The 21,489-nt window shown below is 44.1% G+C and overlaps 1 protein-coding gene across 1 annotated transcript in view; it reads right to left on the bottom strand.

Moving 5' to 3' along the window:
- The window catches only part of LOC141107531 (uncharacterized), a 204,297-nt gene that overhangs the window by 7,797 nt on the left and 175,011 nt on the right, over positions 1-21,489 (bottom strand). Inside the window, exons 15-16 of the mRNA XM_073598330.1 lie at positions 18,924-19,767; positions 10,685-10,788 (exon numbers count right to left, since the gene is read on the bottom strand). Of these exons, the coding sequence (XP_073454431.1) occupies positions 19,670-19,767 (98 nt within the window). The 3' untranslated portion in view covers positions 10,685-10,788; positions 18,924-19,669. The remainder of the gene's footprint in view (positions 1-10,684; positions 10,789-18,923; positions 19,768-21,489) is intronic.

Genomic DNA, 21,489 nt, shown 5'->3' on the forward strand with positions numbered 1-21,489 from the left:
AGGGCCACAGGTTGAGCACCCATGCCTTAACCACTTAAGGACCGGACCCATATGCTGCTTAAGGACCAGAGGACTTTTTCCAATTTGGCACTGCTTCGCTTTAGCTGCTTATTGCGCGGTCATGCAATGCTGTACCCAAACTAAATTTGCGTCCTTTTCTTCCCACAAATAGAGCTTTCTTTTGATGGTATTTGATCACCTCTGCCGGTTTTATTTTTTGCGCTATAAACGGAAAAAGACCGAAAATTTTGAAAAAAAATGATATTTTCTACTGTTTGTTATAAAAAAAAATCCAATAAACTCAATTTTAGTCATACATTTAGGCCAAAATGTATTTGGCCACATGTCTTTGGTAAAAAAATGTCAATAAGTGTATATTTATTGGTTTGCGCAAAAGTTATAGCGTCTACAAACTAGGGTACATTTTCTGGAATTTACACAGCTTTTAGTTTGACTGCCTATGTCATTTCTTGAGGTGCTAAAATGGCAGGGCAGTACAAACCCCCCCCAAATGACCCCATTTTGGAAAGTAGACACCCCAAAGAAATTGCTGAGAGGCATGTTGAACCCATTGAATATTTATTTTTTTTGTCCCAAGTGATTGAATAATGACAAAAAAAAAAAATATTTACAAAAAGTTGTCACTAAATGATATATTGCTCACACAGGCCACGGGCCTATGTGGAATTGCACCCCAAAATACATTCAGCTGCTTCTCCTGAGTACGGGGATACCACATGTGTGGGACTTTTTGGGAGCCTAGCCGCATACGGGGCCCTGAAAACCAATCACCGCCTTCAGGATTTCTAAGGGCGTAAATTTTTTATTTCACTCCTCACTACCTATAACAGTTTTGAAGGCCATAAAATGACCAGATGGCACAACCCCCCCCCCCCCAAATGACCCCATTTTGAAAAGTAGACACCCCAAGCTATTTGCTGAAAGGCATGTTGAGTCCATGGAATATTTTATATTTTGACACAAGTTGCGGGAAAGTGACAATTTTTTTATTTTTATTTTGCACAAAGTTGTCACTAAATGATATATTGGTCACACAGGCCATGGGCATATGTAGAATTGCACCCCAAAATACATTTATCTGCTTCTCCTGAGTATGGGGATACCACATGTGTGGGACTTTTTGGGAGCCTAGCCGCGTACGGGGCCCCGAAAACCAATCACCGCCTTCAGGATTTCTAAGGGTGTAATTTTTTATTTCACTCTTCACTGCCTATCACAGTTTCGGAAGCCATGGAATGCCCAGGTGGCACAAAACCCCCCCAAATGACCCCATTTTGGAAAGTAGACACCCCAAGCTATTTGCTGAGAGGCATGGTGAGTATTTTGCAGCTCTCATTTGTTTTTGAAAATGAAGAAAGACAAGAAAAAACATTTTTTTTTTCTTTTTTCAATTTTCAAAACTTTGTGACAAAAAGTGAGGTCTGCAAAATACTCACTATACCTCTCAGCAAATAGCTTGGGGTGTCTACTTTCCAAAATGGGGTCATTTGGGGGGGGGGGGTTTGCCACCTGGGCATTCCATGGCCTTCGAAACTGTGATAGGCAGTGAAGAGTGAAATCAAAAATTTACGCCCTTAGAAAGCCTGAAGGCAGTGCTTGGTTTTCGGGGTCCCGTACGCGGCTAGGCTCCCAAAAAGTCTCACACATGTGGTATCCCCGTACTCAGGAGAAGCAACAGAATGTATTGGGGTGTAATTTCACATATTCCCATGGCATGTTTGAGCAATATATCATTTAGTGACAACTTTGTGCAAAATAAAAAAAAAAATTGTCACTTTCCCGCAATTTAGTTGCCAACTTTGCCGAACCCACTGTGGAACAATGTTTGAATCTCTTGTTATCGTTGGTATATTCACTGCGGACAAGCTGGTCACGCAGTGACATGGCTCTTTTGTACGTTATAGTGGGTCTATCTTGAACAAATCCACGTAGCTTGGGGTCATCTGTGAGGATGCTCCAATGGCGTTCTATAATCTTTCTGATAGCCTGATGTTAACGGGAATAGCGCATGATAATCCGGGTAGGGTTACATTCAGGGCTTCGGGAAGGTTTGGGTTTAAAAAGTAGCTGAGATCTGGAGTGTCCAATAGCCTGATTGTAAGCTTTTTTAAGGCAAGATCTACTGTAGCCCCTTGCTAACAGTCGATTTTGGAGCCCCTCTGCTTCCTTAATGAATAAAGCGTCGCTGGAACAGTTGCGCCGAAGGTGCAGATACTGTCCGTAGGGGATCGAGTTTTTCAATGGGATCGGATGGAAACTATCAAAATGAAGGACCGTATTCCCAGCAGTTGTCTTACGGAACAAAGTGCTAGAAAGATGTCCTTCTGCCGTGGTCGAAACGGAGACATCTAGGAAGGTGACGCTGTGGGGATCATGGGTCATTGTGAACTTCAGATTTCGATCGTTCACATTGATTCTATTGAAAAATTCAAATAACTTGGTCTCAGGTCCCTCCCAGACGACGAAGACGTCGTCGATATACCTCAGCCATTTGGTTATATGGCTGGTGTATTCGACAAGGTCCTCGTCGTTGAGGAGGGACTTCTCCCACTCCCCCAGGTACAGGTTGGCGTAGGAGGGGGCACAACAGGTTCCCATAGCCACACCCTGCACCTGGAGGTAGTGGGAGTTGTCAAAACAAAAGTAGTTGTGATGCAGTATATAATGCAGACCATTCAAAATAAACCTAACCAAAGCCGAATCATATTGGGAATAATGTTGCAAGGCCCTTTGCACAGCAGCCAACCCCTTAGAATGGGGAATGCTGCTGTACAGCGCCTCGACATCTATGGTCACCAAAATCGCATTCTTAGGTAGCCTCAGATCGCTGATGAGTTGCAAAAATTGTATTGTGTCCTTGACAAAGGAGGGCAAGGCCAGAACGAGGGGTTGCAAATGTGCGTCTATGACACGGCTTAGGTTTTCAGATATAGCCCCATTGCCAGAGACAATGGGGCGGCCTGTGGGTTTAATCGGATTTTTATGTATCTTGGGTAGACTATAGAAAGTAGCCACCCTAGGGTATGGAGTTCTGATGAATTCATAGATATTCCTGGTGATTTCCCCTCTACGGAATGCACGGTCAATCATATTATAAAAGCTGGAATTATATTGATTAATGTTGAGGGCTGAGATTACTTTGTACCATTCTTTGTTTTTTAATATGTCCAGGCACATTGAAACATAGTCGTCATTATTCATGACGACTACGTTGCCTCCCTTGTCTGAGGGTTTTATCACGATTGTGGGATTTTTTATAAGGCTTTGAAGAGCTGCGTTTTCCTCGTGAGAAAGGTTAGCCGGTTTAGAATGAGTTTGTGGTAGTTTAGATATGTCACGGATGGTCTGCCTTAAAAATACTGCAACGTTGGAATTAATACTTGACGAGGGAAATGTAGTAGAGGCCTTTTTGAACATCGTAAGGGGATTCGGAGTCGATCTGTCAACCTCCTGCAGTAAGGCGTCCAGATCGATTTGATCTATTAAATCCACTGTGTTGTTTTCTTGATAAAGGAGAGTTAGGTCTCGTAAGGCCCTACATTCCTTCATGCTAAGAAGAGGCCCATCCACAGCGTCACCTTCCAAGTCATCCTTTGCATGCAGGTATTTGAGTAATAACCTGCGTGCAAAGAGTTGTAAATCAGTGATTGTTTCGAAGACGTCGAAATGTTGTTCCGGACAGAACGTTAATCCACGGGACAAAAGTTGTATCTCACTAGATGACAAGTTAGTGGAGGATAGATTAACCACACTTAGGTGGTTTGTTGTATCCGCACCACGAAGGGGTCCAAACCCTTGCCTGTTTTGTGGGTCTGTGGGGACGCTGGTCCCCAGGAGGAGTTTAAAGCTTTTTGTGAAGCTACTTTATTAGGGCCCACGGAAGGAGTGAGATGTTTAGGGAATTCCTGCGTGGGTACAATATTGCTGTTAGATTCAAGGGATATTGCCCCGCCCGCCTCCGCAGTGCCGTCATTTGTCGCACTGCGGCCGGGTTGGGCATCATGAGGGCCTGCTTGTGTAGAAACAGTATCCGTCGCGCGTTTTTTAGAGTCGTGTTCAGGAGAGTTCCTGAAACTGCGATCCCTTTTCTGTTGTATTTTACTCTGCGCCTGATTGCGTTGAGAGGAGTTTTTACGTTCAGGTTCGGGGTCAGAAGATCCCCGAGATTTTGAAGTTGGAGTGTTCTTTTTGTTTTTGGGTTCCTGACGTGATTGATTATTAGATGGCGACCCGTGGTTTCTCCATCTGTAGGCATACCCCTCCGAAAAAGCATGTTTGTCCCTCCAGAATTGCATTTCTTTATTGCGCAGAATGTTTTTATTAAACGTCGAAAGATTTTCCTCCAGACGAGTTTGGGATTCAGCAAAGAGGGGGTGTTGGGCATATTGATTCAGTGTTTGTTCCAGTTTACTGATGATGCCATCTAGGAGGGCAAGCCGTTTGCCATACTCCCTAGATAGAATCGACATCATCTCCCTGGAGCATGACTTGAGGTTGGCCTCCCACTCGGCCTTACACTCCTCACTTATTAAACCAATATTTGGGAAGATTTGAACGCGTAATCCATAAGGGTTAATTTGTTCCTCGAGGTATCTGCCAAAACTCTTGACATGCCAAAAGAGGGCAGATTTCCTCTCGAGTACCTTGGTCAATTTTTGAAATAGTGTCGTGATCGACAGGGTTTTTTGATCACCCTGTTCGAAGGAGTTCTCATACTGAGACATTAGATTAGCCCAATCAGTCCCTGTAAATTTGCTCATCTTAAATCTCAAAATGCAATCTGTTAGTGGCTAAAGTAGGTGTTTCAGTAATATACACGTGAAATGCACAAAATGAAGAAGAAAGAACCATATACCAGGATCGTAAATACCGCTTAAACAGCCAGTTCGCAGTTCATGTCTAGACTCGAGTGCCAAAAGGCGGGGGAAGGTGTTTAACCACCAAAAGGAAAGCAACTGTTCCAGCGACGCTTTATTCATTAAGGAAGCAGAGGGGCTCCAAAATCGACTGTTAGCAAGGGGCTACAGTAGATCTTGCCTTAAAAAAGCTTACAATCAGGCTATTGGACACTCCAGATCTCAGCTACTTTTTAAACCCAAACCTTCCCGAAGCCCTGAATGCAACCCTACCCGGATTATCATGCGCTATTCCCGTCAACATCAGGCTATCAGAAAGATTATAGAACGCCATTGGAGCATCCTCACAGATAACCCCAAGCTACGTGGATTTGTTCAAGATAGACCCACTATAACGTACAAAAGAGCCATGTCACTGCGTGACCAGCTTGTCCGCAGTGAATATACCAACGATAACAAGAGATTCAAACATTGTTCCACAGTGGGTTCCTTCCCCTGTGGACACTGTTCGTATTGCTCACTCATCAAACAGGACAAAATCTTTGTTCTGCCGAACGGCAATACATTTACACCTAAACAGTTTGTAAATTGCCGCACTCGCGGAATCGTATACTTGATGGAATGTGAGTGTGGTGCATACTATGTGGGGAAAACCAGGCAGGAATTCTGGAAACGCATCTCCCAACATGTTTATAGTATGGAGGTGGGGAACCCATACCTCCCTATTGGGAGGCACATAATTTTCACACACAATTATAAAGTTCCCAAAGATACCTTCGTGGCCCTCTATAGAGTAAACATCCCCAACAGAGGTGGCGACTGGAATAAGTCTCTGCTGCAAAAAGAGCAGAGATGGATATTCCAGTTACAGGCCACCTCTCCACCAGGTTTAAATGAATCAATTTCATTTGCCCCCTTTTTGCAGGGATTCTCTTCGGGGAAGACACAATGACCTTCCCCTGTTCCTTCCCTTTTTTTCCCCCCCCCCCTCCCTTTTTCCCTTTGCTGATCTCAGTTAATTTTCCTTAACACATTCTTCTCATCTGCGTTTCCAGCTCTGTGTATATCGCTGCCTGGTTTTCCCCACACATAACCATTAAAGTCATCATGATTATCTTTGTTTTTCATCATGCTCAGATGTACGAGATGCATATTAATGTGTATGTTACTGATCAATAAAATGGATCATGTGCTTTGTATCGTTCTACCCCTTGTAAAATCTAGCCTTAAATAGTTCGGAGTTTTTTATTGCTTCAATACTTAAGATTATGTAATTTTGTTTTTTCCTTTGTTTCTGTTTATATACCATTCTGATTGCGCAGGTTGCAATAAATTATTGTCTTTGCAACTGTGCAATCATGCCAAGGTATACAATGCCATGTATGACAAGATGCACCTGAGATGGCCAGCTAGCAATCAGCCCACGGCACACAGACTATATGTTTAGCACCATTAAACAGGGTATACAAATGGTTTATGCCATGCCTTATCATTATTACTATTATTCCTGCTCAATAGTGTATTTGTGGCAGTATGGCTCCATGTTCCCCATTGTCTCCCTCAGTGTTTGTGTCTCTCCTCTGGGGGCGGGGGTGGACCTTTTTTAGTGTCTTCCTGGCAGGGTGAGAGAGGAGACGCTGGGGCCCGCGTCTCCCAATACGCCCACTAGGTGGCCTCACCTGAGTGGGATGTCTCTCTCCCTGCCAGCGGCGTCCCGGATCCCTTCCGGACGCCGCACTCACGAGCGCGCGCCCTAGGGCGCGTGCGCGTGACATAGCGGCGCCTGCGCAGTTGCGGCGGAAGCGACGGGGACGCCCGGAGGTGTCTTCCTTTCCGGAACGCCGGGGGGACCACACTGGGGCGCACAGCAGTATCGCTCGTTTCCCCCGATGGAGGGGGAGGGGGAGGGATGCAGGGCATATGAACACCTGAAGGGAGTTAGCCAATCGGCACTCCCTATAAATATGGGAATCACCAGGGAACACTCATTGGATTCTTTCCTAACTGAAGACAGGTCACACAGACTGACAGCAAACACTGGTAAGCACAAATGGAATGAATGTGATATTTTTCTAATGACTTGGTTCTTTTAAATCATTGCTGACCTTGTCAGATTCATCTATACCTTAATTAACTTTTTCAGCATCCAGAATATTTCAGTTCTTCCATTCAGTTCAGTTAAATTAGGTAATTAGTCCCGACACCTCCTCTGTATTTTCTCACACTGCTTGTCACCTTCACTGTTTGTTCACTTTTTGTTTATTGTATCATGCACATTTGTTTCACATGGTTTATTCACTCTTGCCCCCACATATTTTTAATTGTATGCTTTGTATATTGCAATGGTATGCCATACTCAGATCATGTCGTGACTCGAATAGTCAGTACCTATCCTCAGTGATTTTTATAATATGCTACTTATATACTTTTTGTATTAATAAAACTGAATTTTTTCAACCATCAATACTGCATTTTTTTGGCTGCTTTAAAGCCCCGTTAGGGGGTTCTCGTACAGTTTTTTGGGCTCACAACCTTCTCGAGCAAAAGAGTCCCCTCCTTGACTCTGCAGATACATTTTTTGATTCCATGGCCCAGCTATACGACGATCCTCAGTGTACTGCCGCGGCTGAGTCCATCCTGCATACCCTGACCCAGGGAAAAAGACCAGTGGAAGATTACACTGTGGAATTTCGAAAATGGTCAGGGGACACCAACTGGAACGAGGCAGCATTAAAATATCAGTATCGCCAGGGACTCTCAGAGATCCTAAAGGATGAATTGGCTCGAGTAGATACCCCGGCCTCCCTAGAAGACCTGATCCAGCTCGCTATTAAACTGGACAGACGTCTCCGGGAACGTCGCAGCGAGCGTTTCCAGTCTCCAAGACCCACTTGGATGATGCCGCGGGTACCACCTGTTCCTACACCCCCTACAACTTCTTCGTCATCCTCTCATGGTGAGCCCATGCAACTGGGTCTAGTTCGACCCCCACTCTCTCCTGATGAAAAGCTCCGCCGGCGCCAGGCTAACCTTTGTCTATATTGTGGAGGGGCCGGTCACTTCTTAAACAACTTCCCTGTTAGACCCAGTAAGTACTGCCCACAGTCTGCCACGAACTTTCAAGTCGCTAGTTCAAGCCAGTCTCATCTTGTCCTCATGATCTCATTACAGGTGGCGGAAGAGAAGGTCCGGTTGCCAGCCATCGTTGACTCAGGAGCCTGCAGTTGCTTCTTGGATGCATATTTGGCCCAAAACCTGCACATCCCTCTACGAGTTAAGGAGCAACAGCTACAAATCCATCTGGCAGATGGATCCCTACTCTGTTCTGGGCCTGTCACACAGGAAACTGAGCCTATCCTTACCCACATAGATTCTGATCATTCCAAATTTCTTTGCTTTGACATTATAAGCTCACCTATGTTTCCCATCATTCTGGGGTTACCATGGTTGCAGGCCCATGATCCTCAGATAAATTGGAGCAAGAAAGAAGTCCTCTTCTCTTCCATGTACTGCTCTCAGCATTGCTTTTCACCAAAATGCAACAGAACGGTTCCATGTCTAACTCTACAACCAGTACCGGATAATCTCCAACATGTCCCAGCAGCATACCATGAATTCCTGGACATCTTTGATAAGAAGAAAGCTGACAGTCTACCACCGCACCGACCCTATGATTGCCCCATCGACCTCCTACCTGGTTCCGAAATCCCCTTCGGCCGCATCTTTCCTCTATCAGAGATCGAGCTAGAAGCCCTTCGCTCCTACATCGACGAAAATCTTGAAAAGGGATTCATCCGGGCTTCTTCTTCTCCAGCTGGAGCGGGAATCTTTTTTGTCGAGAAAAAGGATGGATCCTTGAGGCCTTGTGTGGACTATAGGGAGCCTAACAAAGTTACCATCAAGAACAGGTACCCGCTCCCTCTTATTCCCAAACTTTTCCAGCGTCTCCGAGCCGCTCAGATCTTTACTAAATTAGATCTCCGGGGGGCGTACAATTTTTGGTCCGGATACGAGAAGGAGATGAATGGAAGACAGCTTTCCGGTCCAGATTCGGGCATTTCGAATATTTGGTGATGCCCTTTGGCCTTTGCAATGCCCCGGCTACGTTTCAACATCTAGTCAACGACATCTTCCGTGAGTATCTAGATAACTTTGTAATTGTTTATCTCGATGACATTATGATCTTTTCCACCACTTTAGAAGCACATCGTACCCATGTGAAGAAAGTACTCTCGGTCCTCAGAAGACATGGTCTATACTTAAAAGGGGAAAAATGTGACTTTGAGAAAGCCACCATCCAGTTCCTCGGATTCATTATCTCAGTAGGAGGGGTCGCAATGAATCCGCAGAAAGTTAGGGCCATCCAAGAATGGCCAGCTCCCATAGAGAAAAAGGGAATTCAGCGGTTCGTTGGCTTCGCCAATTTCTATCGCAGATTTATTAAAGGTTTCTCCGCTATCATCTCCCATATTACTCAACTAACTCGCCAGCAGACTAGATTCCAATGGTCCCCGGATGCTCAAGAAGCCTTCGATGAACTAAAAAGACTGTTTATATTGGCTCCTATCCTCCAACATCCCAATCCAGTCTTACCCTACGTGCTTGAAGTGGATGCTTCAGAGTCAGCAATAGGGGCAATCCTGTCTCAGAGAAGTGGCCAAAAAGCCTTGCTCCATCCGGTGGCCTTTGCCTCTCGTAAGCTCAACCCTCCGGAGAAGAATTATGATGTCCAGTGCCCACTTGTGCCCCCTGCCAGTGCCACCTAGCAGTAGGCAACAGTGCCGCCTACCAGTGCCCACCAGCGCCACTCATCAGTGCCCACAGTGCCACCCATCAGTGCCCACAATCAGTGCCACAACAGTGCTGCACATCAGTGCCACCTATCAGTGCCCATCAGTGTCACCTACCAGTGCCCATCAGTGCCGCCCATCAGTGCCATCTATCAGTGGTACCTATTACTGCCCATCAGTGCCACCCATCCGTGCCACTCATTGGTGCCACCCATCAGGGCCCATCAGTGCCATCTTATTGGTGGCCATCAGTACCGCCTTATCTCTGCCTATCAGTGCCGCCTTAACTGTGCCTATCCATGCCCATAAGTGCAGCCTATCAGTGCCCACCAGTGCAGCCTATCAGTGCCCTCCAGTCCCGCCTCATCAGCGCATATCAATGAAGGAGAAAAATCACCTGTTTTGCAAAATTTTATAACAAACTATAAAACATGATTTTTTCTTTTTTCAAAATTTTCCATCTTTTTTTGTTTGTTTAGCAAAAAATAAAAATCCCAGCTGTGATTAAATACCACCAAAAGAAAGCTCTATTTGTGGGAAAAAAATGATAAAAATTTCATTTGTGTACAATGTTGTATGACCGCGCAATTGTCATTCAAAGTGCGTCAGCGCTGAAATTTGAAAATTGGCCTGGGCAGGAGGGGGGTTTAAGTGCCCAGTAAGCAAGTGGTTAAATATTTATTCTATTGTGTACTTTTTTTTTTAAGTGTCCTGATTAGTTTTGTTAATAATGGCATGCACTGCCTGCTTCAATAGATGCAATATGGCTCCAATGGATTTAGATTCAGGTAGAGTAATTCCAGGGCTGGATAGTTAAGCCTAGTTTCCAATTAAATATGCGCTGGGTCAATGAGAAATTGCCGCTCTTATTCAGAAACAGACTTATTCCAAAACAGCTTCAAAGGGTTCAATTTTCATGCGTTAAGAAAAAGAAGAATAGAAATGGCCATATGTATGCGCTAAAAATTCCCATGGGCATAGAACATACAGTAACTGAAAGCGAAAGAAAGTACTTACCAAACATCCATGTACTTGATAATACTACATGCTTAAAGCCATAATAAACAGCTGATTTGCATAAACAATATATTCATTATAACGAGATCCTGGAAATTAAGTACCTGTAACAAAATGAAAGATTTATAAGTTAGAACCAATAATGATTTAGATATTGAGAGAAAGTCCAAACTTTGATGTTGGTACAGATATTACTGGTAATGAGTGGCATGAAAGCAAAGTGAGTTAACATCAATTGCACTCATTACATTAAATATTTTTTTTACATCTGCCCGTTACTGATTAACTTTGTTGAATATACCACAAACTGCATTGCTCAATAGATGTAATAAGGCGGGGATATGGATTTAGCTCCTGGAAGAGTAATTTCAGGGCTGGATAGTTAACGTGGTTGTAAAGTCACAGCTATTAAATACTTTTATCCTCCCTGGTAGTATGCATGTTTTTTTCATTATATTGCTAAATACCTTCTTTGCACAGTGCTGCTGTACAGTCATGTGTCCTCCCTCTGTTCTCCTTCCTGATCTAAGGGAGTACAGTGGGAGGGGCTGAGATTCCCTTCTGGTGTATGCAAGATGGCACAGGGAGGGCACATGACTTTAGCATTATAATAAAAAAAAACACTTAATATGGACCTAAAACAGATGATAAAGGTATTTCATTGATTTGACTTTACAACCACTTTACCAGAGAGGAGGGGAGAAGTAGCTGTAGTGGAAAAGTATTACACAGTCCAAGCAGAAGGAAGGAGTAAGGGGGGGGGGGGGGGGGGGGCATCACATACAGACTATGGAAATGACAGGGAGGGAAGATGTGGAGATGCTGAGGAGAGAGATGGATGATGGAGGGACGTAAACTGCCCATGCTATCCTGGATCAGCAGCCATGATTAGCATGGGGGGGACACTGGAACAGGCAGGATCAACCAGGTATTTTAGAACATGGAAAGGGACATATGACACTGCAAAAGCACTATGCTATATACTGTATCTTGCCTTAAAGGGATAAGGACATTTTTTGTTTAGGTTTACAACCACTTTAAGCCTAGTCTCCAATTAAATATGTGCTGATGAAGTCAACCACGGATTCAAATTGCCTAAACTCTCCAGGAGCTTAAATAAGAAAATTAGTTGTAACTCTTCTTCTAAAACATAAGAATTGTTCCAAAACCGCTTCAAAGGTTTCAACTTTCACATGTAAAAAAAAAATGTAAAAAATAAAGGAAAACCTACCATGTCAGGTTGGCTATTTACAGAAGTTTGGGAACTGCACATCCTCTGATTTTTGTGTTACATTTCTAAATGTATCCATGACAAAAACCGTAAAAAAACTTTTGGCATCAGGTCCATAGGAGTGGGTACTGGCATATACAAAATGAGCTGATCTAAAATGGTCAACAGCATTTGAAGTGAAGATTTAAAGCACATTTTATTCAACTCATTTCTGTTATTAACACAAAATTATGAAGTCAGTAACAGCAAGGCTTTTTTAAAGCAGATCTTTACCCACAACAACTTGATTTTTCTACCAAAATAAGTATGTGCTGTAAACTGCCTCTAGCATTACTCCAGTTCCTGCCATTTTACTGAAGCCCAGAGCCCCTGAACAGCAGGAAATCTTTAAGCGGTCAGCAGATTGGCTTCAGTGCCAAAAATAGAAAGAAGCTGAGCATGTACAGAGCAGGATGAGGCAGTGCATTACTGGATTTTAAACAGTATAGGCACTTATTTTTAATGTTTTTCATAACTATACCTGCAAATGGGCCAACCTGAAGTGATTTAGCAGGACTTAATTTTCTGACTAAAGTTCCACTTTAACCCTTTAACCACTTAGGGACCAAAAAGGTTTTTCCCCCTTAATGAACAGGCCATTTTTTGTGATACAGCACTGCGTTGCTTTAACTGACAATTGCGCGGTCATGCGACGTTGTACCCAAACAAAATTGATGTCCTTTTTTTCCCACAAATTTAGCTTTCTTTTGGTGGTATTTGATCACCTCTGCAGTTTTTATTTAGTTATTCAAAAAAAGAGCGACAATTTTGAAAAAAAAAACAAACAGCTGCAGCCACCAGGATTATGTGTAAATCTGACAAGCAGACTCCTGCCTGTCAAGTGGAAAAATTTGGGTGGCTGCGCTAAAGCCTGATTGCTTTCACACCCCCCCTGTAAGGCCCCCCCGAGTGCACCTCCGCCATGTATTCTGGGCTACACCTGCCCTACTGTGGGCCCCTGAATGACATAGCAGGTGCCCCTGGGTAGAGGGAAGGGGGCAGAGTGGACACACATCAGTTCTCCTCCTCTCCCTATTGCTGACCTGGAAAGCACCATGTTTGACGTCAGTTTTGGGTCCACCTCCTGGTGTCCCCGGCCAGAATGGCCAGGAAAGAATGTTTTGCAATGCGATTTTCATTGCATTGCATTCAGTGGAGCACAGGGGAGACATCCAGGGTCTTTTTAGACTCTGGATGTCTCATTAAAGTATCAATGTCAGCAAAAAATGATCACATAGGTGAATGGACACTGGTAGAATAACCAAAAAACAGGAATTGATCCCCTATATAACACCTCGCATATGGGAAGTACTCCAGTTTTTTTGCCAGTGTCTAAAATGGTGGATGGTCACTTTTGAGCTCTCTGTGAGCTTCCATGCTGTAATCCCACACAGGTTCTTAGGAATCAAGGGACAGCGTTTCCAGATCTGATCCATTTCAAAAAGCTACTATGCTAAGATAAATGGTACCTGAGCTTCGTAAAGAAAATTAAAGGATCAACAACAAGGTTTTTCCTGTAATGCAACAGCGCTAAGGCATTCCTGCAGGGTGCTGTACAGGTCCAAGGGAGTGGACCCTCATACTAAAAGGGTACTCAGTCCTTGAAAGTCTGTGGTAACAGAACCCGCCGCGATGGGTAAAGGCTGGACCTCTGGCTTAGGCTATTATCCTGCAGTGGGAGTGGTAAGTGGCCCTGTAAAAAACCAGGGTCCAATTATTATATATTCACCTGCAACAGTTGTATCTAGGCTGACATATTTTTTTAAACCACTTCAATACTGGGCACTTTCACCCCCCTCCTTCCCAGACCAATTTACAGCTTTCAGCGCTGTCACACTTTGAATGAGAATTGTGCAGTAATCTAACACTGTACCCAAATTACATTTTCGTCTCTATTTACATTGTGACGGCTGTGATTGGACACAGCCATCATGTGATCGGGAGGGCCAATCACAGCGCCCATATCCCGATCTCTGCTCAGCTGGATTCTGTGATCATAAGGATCACAGGATCGAGCCGCTGCGAGCACTCGTTCTGAGGGACGTTCCTGAAGGAGGTGGGAGGTGGTTAAAGACGTTTTCCTTGCTATGCTTGTTTTGCCCTCTAGAGCATGGGTCTGCTGCTCTGTGTTTTCTCTTCCAAGAGCTGCCCAAGCCGTGGGAAGCTTTTTAAAAAAAATAAAAAAATGCCTACAGTCAGAAGTCCTGTTGGAAAGACTGGAGGGACACAGAGCAGCCTACCCTGGTGTGAGTAGGTGATGGCAGGTGCAGCCTAGTTATGTTGCATTGGCTGGAAGAACAGGTCATTTGTAAAGGATTCTTCCGAGGGGGAATTGTAGTACTGAGGAACTTGTATCGTGTCACAAAGCCAGTTACCATTGTTTCAACAAGCTATGTCTTTCAAGAAGCATTCTGGGTGGAGTGCTGCAGCAAGGGGCATCTGTGTTCCATCAGAGGCCCCTGGAGAGGCCAAACTGAACTCTGCTGCAATAGCCTCACCTGAAAAGACCGGATGACAGCGGGCAATCTGAGCCGCTGCGTCTATCCGGCGTTGTACCTGCTACTAATGCTTCTACCTCAGAGTATAATACTAAAGAGGATCTATCATCAGCTTTGGCTGGTCTAGAAAGCAAGATTGCTGGAATGATCGCTTCTGTCACAAAGTGGCAGAAAGCGTGACAGATCCCCTTTCCCTATTCCTCCTATATTGGAGCAAGACTGGGTTGATAAGGTAGAAGAGAAAATGGCCAATCAGGCAGCTGATATCCAAACAGAGGAATCTGCCTCAAGTGATTCAGAGCCTTAAGAGGCTCAGATTATATGAGACTCTCATCCATTTCTCTTATACAGATGGTCCCTACAGCTTTTAAGTTCCCTCCAATGGAGGTCCCAGAAACACCTTGTTCTTCCCTGGGTTCTTTAAAACCACAGCAGGGTACACAGGGGTTTCCCTTTAACCTACTTTTGAAACAGGTGGTATCTTCCGACTGTTAGCACCCAGATAGGATATTTGTGCCTCCAAGGAGGTTTTCTCTGTTATATCTTATGGAGGAAAGCTTTACCAAGAAGTGGAACATACCGGTTGGGGATGCAGTGGTTTCCTCCCTGAGCAAGACCTTAACTTGTCCAGTGGATAATGCATGGGTCTTTAAGGATCCTGCGGATAAGAAGCTGGAAGCCTTGTTAAAAGGCATCCTTCGCCCTGGCAGGTTCCACTATTCAGCCCACAGTAGCAGCAATTGGGGCCTGTCAAGCCTTTAAGGATCAGGCTAGAGGGCCCAATAGACCGGAGGATTCTGTTTAGGATAGAGCAGATCTGCCTCAGGCTCTTTGCTTTGCTATAGATGCCCTTAAATACCCCATGCAGTAGATCTCCCGCATGGCTCTTTTGTCTGTGCACACGCGCAGAATTTTATGGCTAAAAAACTGGTCAGCAGAGCTCCCTTGTAAGAGGATGCTAGCTGGTTTTCCTTTTCATGGAGAACGTTTGTTTGGGGATGATCTTAATAAGTACATCCAAAAGATATCTGGAGGAAAAAGTTATTTCTGTAAAAAAGGTAGCTATACGGCCCTCTTTTAAGGTGCCACGCTCTAATTCCACTGGTTTTTCAGGCCCTGGGCAGTTCCGACGGCACCAGGGATCTGCTGCCAAAGGTAAACAGCAGGGCCAGGGCCAAAAGAGGCCGTGGGTCCAAAAGTCCGCTAATACTGGCACCAAACCTTCCTTGTGAAGGGACGCCCCCGCTCCTGCGGGTGGGGGAAAGGTTGCTGCAGTTTGCAGGATTGTGGGGAATGCGAATTCAGGACAGGTGGGTCATCTCCACAGTGTCTCAGGGGTACAGGCTGGAATTACACTCTTGCCCTCCTCAAAGATTTGTGAGGTCTAGCGTTCCCGTGGACCTTTCAAGAAAGGGCTTATTACTCCAAGCACTAGACCGTTTAAGGCGGCAGGGGGTGATCATGAAGGTCCCAGTTCCCGAAAGGGGAACAGGGTTTAATTTAAATTTGTTCACGGTTCCAAAGCCAATTGGCGACATAAGACCAATTCTGGATCTAAGAGCACTGAACTGTTATCTCTGTGCGGCCCTTTCGGATGGAATCAATCCGCTTTGTCATGACCTCTCTCCAAGAAGGAGATTTTCTGGCATCCATGGATATCAGGGATGCATACCTGCACGTGACAATTTTTCAACATCATCGAAGACTTTTACGCTTTGTCATAGAGGAACAACATTTTCAGCCTTTTGGGCTCACAACTGCACCCCGGGTCTTCACAAAGAACCTAGCACCCATATTGGGTTTTATAAGATTTCAAGGGATCTTGATTGCAGGCTAATTAGACAATCTCATACTGAGGGATCAGTCGCTGCAGGTTTTGATAAGGAACATGACCTTTATGGTCCAATTCCTGGAACATCTCAGATGGATCAGAAATTCAGAGAAATCGTCCCTAAAACCAGTTCAAAGTCTGGAACACTTAGGCCTTGTTATGGACACAGTCCAGGCAAGAGTGTTCTTACCTCCAAGAAGGGTCAAGGCCCTAAAGGATCAGGTTCGGCAGGTAAGTCGAAAGAGACGCCCGTCTGTCCGACTCTGTATGAGTCTTCTGGGAAGAATGGTTTCCTCATTCGAGGCAATTCCGTATGCCCAGTTCCATTCCAGGGCATTGCAGCAGAACATTCTGTCTGCATGGAGCAGGAAGATGCAGGCTTTGGATTCCTGCATGATCATAACCCCCAAGGTTCGAGGAAGTCTCGCCTGGTGGTTAGTAGATCAGAATCTGGTACAGGGAAGGTCTTTTCTTCCGCTGTCGTGGAAGGTAGTGACCACAGATGCCAGTCTTTCTGTCTGGGGCGCAGTTATGGAAAGTTCCACAGTCCAAGGGAAATGGACTCTGAAGGAACAGGGATTGCCCATCAATGTGCTAGAGCTGCGGGCAATACGCCTTGCGCTGAATTATTGGACGTCAAAGTTACAGGGTCACCCGGTAAGGGTGCAAACTGACAATGCCACGACTGTGGCCTATGTCAACCATCAGGGTGGCACCAAGAGTCGTCTGACCCACATGGAGGTCAGTCATGTGTTATCCTGGGCAGAAAGGCATGTGCCAGTGCTGTCTGCCGTCCACATTCCGGGGGTAGAGAACTGGAAGGCGGACTATCTCAGCCGCCAACAGATACATCCAGGAGATTGGTCTCTGCACCCACGGGTGTTTATGCACATTTGCTAGCGGTGGGGTACACTGGATGTAGACCTGCTGGCATCCAGGTTCAACTGCAAGATGCAGCAGTTTGTATCCAGAGCAAGAAATCCACTTGCGATCGGGATAGATGCTCTGGTAGTTCCCTGGGCTCAGTTCTTTTTGATTTATGCATTCCCCCAGATTCCTCTCCTGCCACATCTTTTGCGCAGGATCCGAGAGGAGATAACATCAGCTCCGGCCTGGACCAAGAGGGCCTGGTACCAGGAGGCAGTGAAATTAGCAGTAGGCAAGCCTTGCACGCTTACGCTCCGGATCGATCTACTGTCTCAGGGGCCTATATTCCACCCGAATTTACGCTCGCTGAATTTGACGGCATGGCTATTGAAGTCAGGGTGCTAGGAGATCGTGGTATCTCAGAACCAGTGGTAACTACATTGGTGAATACCAGAAAGGCGGTCACCAGGAAGGTTTATCACAGGGTTTAGAAGGCTTACATTGCGTGGTATGAGGCCAGAAGTTGGCATCCTCGCAGATATTTGGTAGAGAGAATTCTCTCTTTTCCAGTCAGGCTTAGATAAAAGATTAGCCTTGACAACAATTAAAGGGCAGGTTTGAGCTTTATCATTGTACTTCCAGAAGCCTTTGGCTTCACATTCTCTGGTCTGGACTTTTCTTCAGGGAGTGACTCACTTATTGCCTCCCATTAAATCACCTCTTTGCCCTTGGGATTTGAATTTGGTTTCATCTGTGCTACAGGAGCAGCCTTTTGAACCAATCAACGAAGTCCCATTAGTTCTTTTGACACGGAAGTTGGCTTTTCTTTTTGCAATTACTTCGGCTAGAAGTGTCTCCAAATTGGCAGCCCTTTCCTGTAAGGAACCGTATTTGATTTTGCACCATGATAAAGTGGTGATACGTCCTGTTCCGTTATTTTTGCCTAAGGTAGTTTCTAAATTTCATTTAAATCGGGACATTATTCCACCTTCTTTTTTTGTCTCAGCCTGGCTCGCCAGAAGAGAAGCAGTTGCACCTTTTGGGTGTGGTGCGGGCGGTCAGAGTCTACCTGGAAAGGTCTGCAAGCATCAGAAGTTCTGATGCGTTTTTTGACCCTCCCCTCTCTTTTTGGGAGTTCATTGCTTGCTACAAAACTGGAGTACTTCCTGTATGTGAGGGGTTATATAGGGGATCACTTCCTGTTTTTGGTTATTCTACCAGTGTCCATTCACCTATAGGTGGCGCATAACCCAGGTAGTAATGTATATGGCTGCTCTGTGTCCCGTGATGTACTCAAAGAAATGGATTTTACAGGTAAGTATGAAGAAAAAAAATCACATTTTTTTTAAAGAATTAAAGTTACACCCAATCACATAAAATCTCCCCTCCCCTAAAATTCTCCAGGCCCCCCCAACCTTCACATATAGGCACGTATGAATGTTGGCGAAAACGCCAAATGCGATACATGTTGCATATTGCCAGGTGCGCAATGTTTCTAGCACCAGACCTCCTCTGGAACACTAAACTGATGACCTATAGGGGGCTTTTAAAGTGTCAGAGGTTTGACATGTTGTGTATTTATTTATTTGGTGCATATTTTACTGTAAAATTATGTGACATAAATTGGAACTACCGCTATTTTATTCTCTAGGTTTCAGAAAATATATAATGTTTTGGGGTGTCTTATGTAATCTTCAGGCCTAAAATGACGGCAGCAAAAGGGTTAAAGTATACCTAAGAACAAAAACAAAAACTGAATATATTACAGCTTACCCTTCACGAGACGTGGTGGCTGCATTCGTTTTCTTTTTTTTCAGGCGAAGGACATTTTCTGCAAATACAAACATATGCCTGTTCATCCTGCCAGAAATCTGGTGTAAGCCAAAATCTTAAAGTTGTCAGAGGTTAGGAGAAATGTTCTGATTTGGACATCTGTGCTGGTCACAACTGTATACAAGGGGACTTTAGCCCCACTTTGGGAAAGATTTGATACTCACATACTGTTGAAGAACTTGGGACATAAGTTTAGAGGTAACCTTCACAACAGGACATTAAAACTAGCTACCTAATTCTGCAGCCTACTCAGCCTTAGCACCTTTTCATTTCCTACCAAAAGCTAAGCTACCTCCATGAAATGTTATGCTTTCTTTATTGGTTCCTGAACTATCAGCATTACATTCCAGCTAAGTCTACCACTCTTTGAGAGGGTTTATCCTTTCTGTCTTGCAAATCACCAACAGAAAGAGCAAACTAGCTTTATTTTTTTTGGAACACAGAGAGAGCAAACTAGCTTTATTTTTTTTGAACACATCAGTTTAGATGAAAGCTCATTATAACTTTGCACCCAATGCTCCTGCTGAGATTCTTGAGCTTTCAAATGTCATCATTTGTGTTCTTTTTAAAATAAAATGTTTATATTTTTATTAAATGTAATACATGTAAATATACAATTTGAATATACAATTCAGATTTTTTAAGTAGAAATTAAAAATTTAATAAATCACATAACTCAAGTCCATTCAGACAGAACTGGTCATATCTTCTCTTTCTGGGGCCTCCATCCAATTTGGACTACCTTGAGCTTCGGTCTGGGAAACTTGTCCATAAGCTGCTTTGCCTTTAAAAAAATTGTATAGTTAAGAAAAGGAAATCTTGATCTAACCAAAATCTTTTTTTAGAAATAGTCACAACTATTACAAATTCTGACTACCCAATTAAGGCAATGGGAACTTAAAATGGTATTAAAGCTAAAACCAAAAATGTAATATATTGCAGCTTACCAGTCATTAGATGTGGTGGCTGCATTAAATTCTTTTAGGCTTTTTTACTCTGTTTTTACCTGATGATCTGGCCAGTAACACACATCCTGTATAAGACCCCTTTCACACTGCAGCGCCGCTAAAACGGTGCTAAAGCGATGGTTGTTTTTGCAGTGTTTTATCTGCGTTTTAACAGTGCTTTAGCAAAGCTTTTCGAGCGCTAGCAGGCCGTGACAACGGGACCTAAAAAAAGAGAAAAAATACCCGCTTTGCGGCACTTTCAAAACACTTTTAAGGTACTTTTGAAGCGCTGTCCATTCATTTCAATGGGCTGGGATGTTTTGGGAGTGCTCCCAACCCACCCCAAAGATGCTGCTTGCAGGACTTTTTCTAACGCCCCGCAAGTGAACCGCCCCAGTGTGAAAGCACACATTGCACTGAATGGGAGGAAGTTTTCAGGCGCTTTTCAAAGGCATTTTCTAGCACTAAAATGCCTGAAAACTGCCTCATTGTGAAAGGGGTCTTAGAATGTCCCCATTCTGGATGAACGAGCACTCGGGGCACCTTCAGACAGCAGCATTGTCAGTCTGAGGGGAAGGAGTGTTAGATGGACTAGCAAATTTAGATACACTAGCAAACTAAAGCCAAACTTCAGCTCACACTGCAGTTACACATGGAGTTTCAGCAAAAGTTTTTTTCTTTTTGGTGAATACATAAAGGTGATTACATAAAAGCTGATCATTGTTAGCACCCCTGTCAGTGGTAAATGGTTCGCCTCTACACTCTAATTGATGCATTTGCAAAAAAACTTGTTTTGTTGAAAAACAAGACTTACTGGCTGGATCACCAGATGCAGCCATCACATCTAAGAAATAATAAGCTCCAATATAATAAATGTATTCTTTTGGGTTTATTTTGACTTTACGATTTCCAATTATCAGCATTCTAAAATCTCAGAGGCAGAAAGGTCTTATATCCAACCTGTGCTCCTAATTAATCCATACTAAAACAAGAAGATCACAACTTAAAGTTAACAGTGAATGGCATTCGTTGATTCCCTCCCTTGATGAAGAGTGGGTGGACATCTGCGTGTCCCATCCCCTAGTCCAGTGATGGTGAACCTTGGCACCCCAGATGTTTTGGAACTACATTTCCTATGATGCTCAACTACACTGCAGAGTGCATGAGCATCATGGGAAATGTAGTTCCAAAACATCTGGGGTGCCAAGGTTCATCATCACTGCCCTAGTCTATCCGCCTACAAATAACAAGCTTATACAATTATATAATATTCAGCCAACATACCTAACCCCTATAAGATTGCATCCAATGCACCCGAAGCCAGAAGGGCTTTGACTAACTGCCTGAGTTGCAAGCAACTACAAACCAGATTTTCCCATATGATTTGGAAGTGCCTAATAACTGACCCATCAGCAAGACATCACCAAATTTATAATAAATGTGTTACACTAACCTATTTTATGTAACCCTGTGACAAATCTTTTCAATGTTGTGGTTGAGGAACTTTTGTCTCACTACAACAAAATATATTTCAGGGTAACTTTTTTGGCCATAAAATC

Source organism: Aquarana catesbeiana, linkage group LG09, assembly GCF_042186555.1.
Source record: "Aquarana catesbeiana isolate 2022-GZ linkage group LG09, ASM4218655v1, whole genome shotgun sequence".
Taxonomy (NCBI): domain Eukaryota; kingdom Metazoa; phylum Chordata; class Amphibia; order Anura; family Ranidae; genus Aquarana; species Aquarana catesbeiana.